The sequence below is a fragment of the Nicotiana tabacum genome, chromosome 16, assembly GCF_000715075.1.
Source record: "Nicotiana tabacum cultivar K326 chromosome 16, ASM71507v2, whole genome shotgun sequence".
In the NCBI taxonomy this organism is placed as follows: Eukaryota; Viridiplantae; Streptophyta; class Magnoliopsida; order Solanales; family Solanaceae; genus Nicotiana; species Nicotiana tabacum.
Genome location: NC_134095.1, coordinates 23,891,128 through 23,895,508, shown reverse-complemented (window position 1 = coordinate 23,895,508; position 4,381 = coordinate 23,891,128). Strand labels below are relative to the sequence as shown.

Here is a 4,381-nt window from a genome sequence, read left to right as displayed (position 1 = left end):
TTTTCGATGACTGCTTATCGCAATCACTAATTTCTTTTACAATCTTCTTGGATTGAGTTAGATTCCAAAAGGAGAAAGCGAATGAGATATGGAACTTTTGCCACTAACCTACAATTATTAAAGAGATTTTTTCTTTCTTATACCATATATGAAACCTTATTATAAAAAATGTGCATAGTTTCTAATTTACTCGCCCTGTCCACATTTTTTCTACAGTTATTAACCAATCATTAAATACTAAATAATAGTAGCTGAATCTTCCTAATTTGTCGAGCTAAAATTCAGGAATAGAATCTTCTAAAAAGATTTGGCGTAAATCAGATCAAATCATATCACGAAAATCCTTTAGCTTCAATTTATAATCAAATTTTGTTCTTCGATATTCTCACAATCGCTACAAATCAAAATCTCAGTTCATCGAAATCAGAAGCTCAATTTCAAATTGTAGAAATCAGTTCTGCAAATTTCAGTTTGTCGACTTTTTTCCTCGATCCACTAATCAAAAAAGCGACAAAATATTCAACAAATTCAAGTCAAATTGTAGAAATCAATTCTGCCGATTCTCTCTTCTTCGTCTTTTTTTCTTAATCCAAAAAATAAAAAAGCGACAAAATATTGAACAATACCTCAGCAACGACACGCAATTATGTCCAAAATCCCAATCATGCTACATTTTAATGGCAATTGGGATAGCTATGGCAGATTTAGAGATTTTCAAGTTGATGGCATTGTGCTTGATGAGGAGACAAGTTATAGTATGTTGATTTCTACAATTGCAGAGCAATTAATGATTGATACTTCGAAAAAAATTGTAGAAATCAAATACATTGTGAATGAGAATTGTCCTCCATTGGAGATTAAGAACAATATGGGGGTTAGTGTGTATATGGAGACAAAAAAGGAGAATAAAAACTTAGGATCGTATCCGTTACTCATAAGTGTACGAGATTTCAATATGGAATTGGCTATTACAAATGAGAACACAAGTGCAGGTTTGTTATGTTTCAAATTCTATGGAAGTCTGATTTTACGATAATATCTACAAAATTCCTTCATTTATCTACAAATAAACGACAATTTAGTTTTAGGATGTATAAAGCAATATTGTTTTCATGCTTATCAACAAAATTACTACATTTATACAATTAAGCTACAAATCATGTTGATCAAAAATTGACTACAAATTCTTTTATTCATCTACAATTTATCTACAAAGATTCTACAAAATTGTATATGACACTGTTTATCTTTATTTTCATGCAGGTTCGTCTGGGACAATACAGTTACTTGATATGTCAGCCTCTCCCATCATAGAGGAATATCAAAGTGAAATAATAACTGAAGGTACACAAAGTGTTATCGAAGAAGGACAAGTATATCAAGACAAGCAAACAATTGCAACTGCAATGAGGCACTATTCTGTCATGCACAAGTTCCAATTCAGGGTTAAAAGATCTAGCCACAGAAGGTATGAAGATAATAATTGTGAAAAGACCTTTATAAACAGTATTTTCCTTGTGATATGTAGATGAAAAGTGGTTATATTGTATAGTGTGTTACTTTATGTTAAAACAATCATTTTGTTAAATCTACATTGATAACCTATATTATAAATGTATTTTTTTGTAGCTACTGGCTCATATGCGTTGCAGAAAACTGTAATTGGCACTTCAAGGCAACATCAATTAATGATTCTGCCATGTTCAAGATCAGGAGTTTCAACCGACAACACACATGCACCTTAATGGACGATACATTCATACAGCGCAAACGTACTGCAGTTGTAGTTGGTAGCATGGTCATGCCAAAGTATTGTGATCCTAAGACAGTTTACACACCAAAGGACATACAAACTGACATGTTGTCCCAACACGGAGTGACCCTAAGCTACATGCAAGCATGGAGGGCAAAGGAAAAGGCTTTACAGTTATTGAGAGGTCATCCGGCTGACTCCTACAACAAATTACCAAAATATTTTTATATTCTTGAGAAGACATATCCTAGTTCAGTTGTTAAATTGAAGAAGACAACAGATGAATGCTTCTTATATGCATTTGTTGCTCTTTGTACATTAATAAGTGGTTGGGAATATTGTAGACCAGTAGTAGTGGTTGATGGGACATTCTTAAAGATAGCCTACAGGGGGATTATGCTGACAGCAAGCACAATGGATGCAACAGGTAAAATTGTAGTTATTTTGTAGGCAGTTTATAAATTGTAGATATATTGTAGATATTTTGTATATGTATATTGTAGTTTATATGTATTTGTGTTTTCATATGCATTTTCAAATCTGCCAGTTAATTATTTTTTTACTAATAATATAGGTACAATATTGCCTTTGGCATATGCTGTGGTTGATTCGGAAAACGACGCATCGTGGAAGTAGTTTGTGTTTTCATATGCATTTTCAAATCTGCCAGTTAATTATTTTTTTACTAATAATGTAGGTACAATATTGCCTTTGGCATATGCTGTGGTTGATTCGGAAAACGACGCATCGTGGAAGTGGTTTTTTGAGCAATTCAAGCAAGCATATGGTGAAAGAACTTCAATGTGTGTTGTTTCAGATAGGAATGAGAGTATCCTGAAGAAAACATCAATTGTCTATCCGGGCGTACCACACTACTCTTGCGTGTGGCATATTTAGACAAATATAAGGGCAAAGTTCAAGAAGGGTCATCTACAATTAAATGAATTATACTTTGCTACAGCACGGTCATACACTCTGGATGAATTTAATGAAAGGATGTCGAAGATTGAAGAGATAGACCCGCGTGTTAAATCATACCTCTATGATATTGGCTATCATAGATGGTCAAGAGTACATGCAACAGTGATAGAACTTGGACTATGTCATCAAACATTGCCGAGTTGTTGAATGTTGTAACAAAAGAGGCAAGAGAGCTGCCAATATTTGACCTATTAGAGTATATGAGGACACTTCTTGAACGTTGGACGAAAGAGAAGTTATTGAAGGCAAAGGGTACTTTCACATACCTTGGGTACAAATTCAACAAAGAATTGGAGAAAAACAGTACATTATCTCAGAAACTTAGGGTAAGATCTATTTATTTGGTGCAGAAAATTAATTAATTAATATACATTATTTCTAGATTGTAGATAAATTGTAGACAAATTATAGTTAATTTGAAGATTGTAGATAATTTGTAGATATAATTGTAGATAAATTGTAGATAATCTATTTTTATGATTGTAAATATTTTTCTTTCTGTTTGTTATGTAATTGTAGGTGAGGGCTTCAACATATCATATCCATATTGTGATAGATAGTGTGAAGCGGTACATTGTGTGTCTTGAAAGCAAGAAATGTAGTTGTGGCCAGTTCCAACTTGATGAACTTCCATGTCCACATGCTTTGGCAGCTCTAAGGAACATGAATGAAACTTATGAAAACTATTGCTCTCCGTATTACACAAGGGAGAGCCTGCTGCGTACATATGAAATACCAGTAAATCCTCTTCCTGATGAAAGCAAATGGAATGTGCCACAACATATATCTGATAAAGTAGTAAATCCACCTACGGGAGAGAAAAAGCAGCCAGAAAGTCCTCAAAAGGAAAGATACAAAACATTTGATGAACTAAAGTCAAAGGAGTACAAGGTGTCATGTGGCAACTGTGGAGATGAAGGGCATAACAAAAGATCTTGCAAGAATGCACCCAAAAAGAAATAAATATCGTGTAGTTAAAATAGTATTTCAAAATAATTGTTAGTGTGTTCAAGTTAACATAATTTTGTGTGTAATCGTTTAAGTTTTGAAAGATCATAATGTAGTTAACTTCAATTTGTTTCTGTGTTTGTTAACATGTTTTTCTGTATTGTGTCAATCATCTATCTCCATTTTTTACATTCTGTACATAGCAGTTAATATTTATTATCTACAATATAACTACAAGTTAAAAAAAATTAATATAACTTGAACTGATAGTTATATACAGAAAGTAAATACAACTAGAGGTATTCCCTATAAATTATATATATATTTAACTATAAAATTATATACAATCTCAACATTCAGTGTTTCCAGATTGTAGATAATTTGAAGTTTTTTGTAGATAATTTGTATTCTAACAATATAATAACTACTTTTAAGATAATGAAGAATAAGTGCTGTAAATATTAAACAACTAGAGATAAAACCACCAAGTTATTTTCAAGTGAACTACTAAACTGGATAGAAATTAACAAAATAAAAGGTCTGCTACAATAAAAACACAAAAGAAATGTTCAGAAAATTGTGTACTATTCTTCTCCTACAAACTAGTATCAACTAAATTACATAGACATGACACTACTTCTTCTTTCTCAGGACTCTTGTTTTCTCATTCAATGCAGGTGCACCCTTCCTCCTTTCTAG

The 4,381-nt window shown here is 32.3% G+C and overlaps 1 protein-coding gene across 1 annotated transcript; it reads left to right on the top strand.

Annotated features, from left to right (window-relative positions):
• The first annotated feature begins 646 nt into the window (after positions 1-646).
• On the top strand, positions 647-4,381 carry LOC142170177 (uncharacterized). Its single transcript, XM_075232014.1, has 7 exons — positions 647-992; positions 1,264-1,468; positions 1,630-2,180; positions 2,451-2,605; positions 2,815-3,060; positions 3,254-3,654; positions 4,360-4,381. The coding sequence occupies exons 1-7, from the start codon at positions 647-649 to the stop codon at positions 4,379-4,381; spliced, it is 1,926 nt and encodes a 641-aa protein (XP_075088115.1).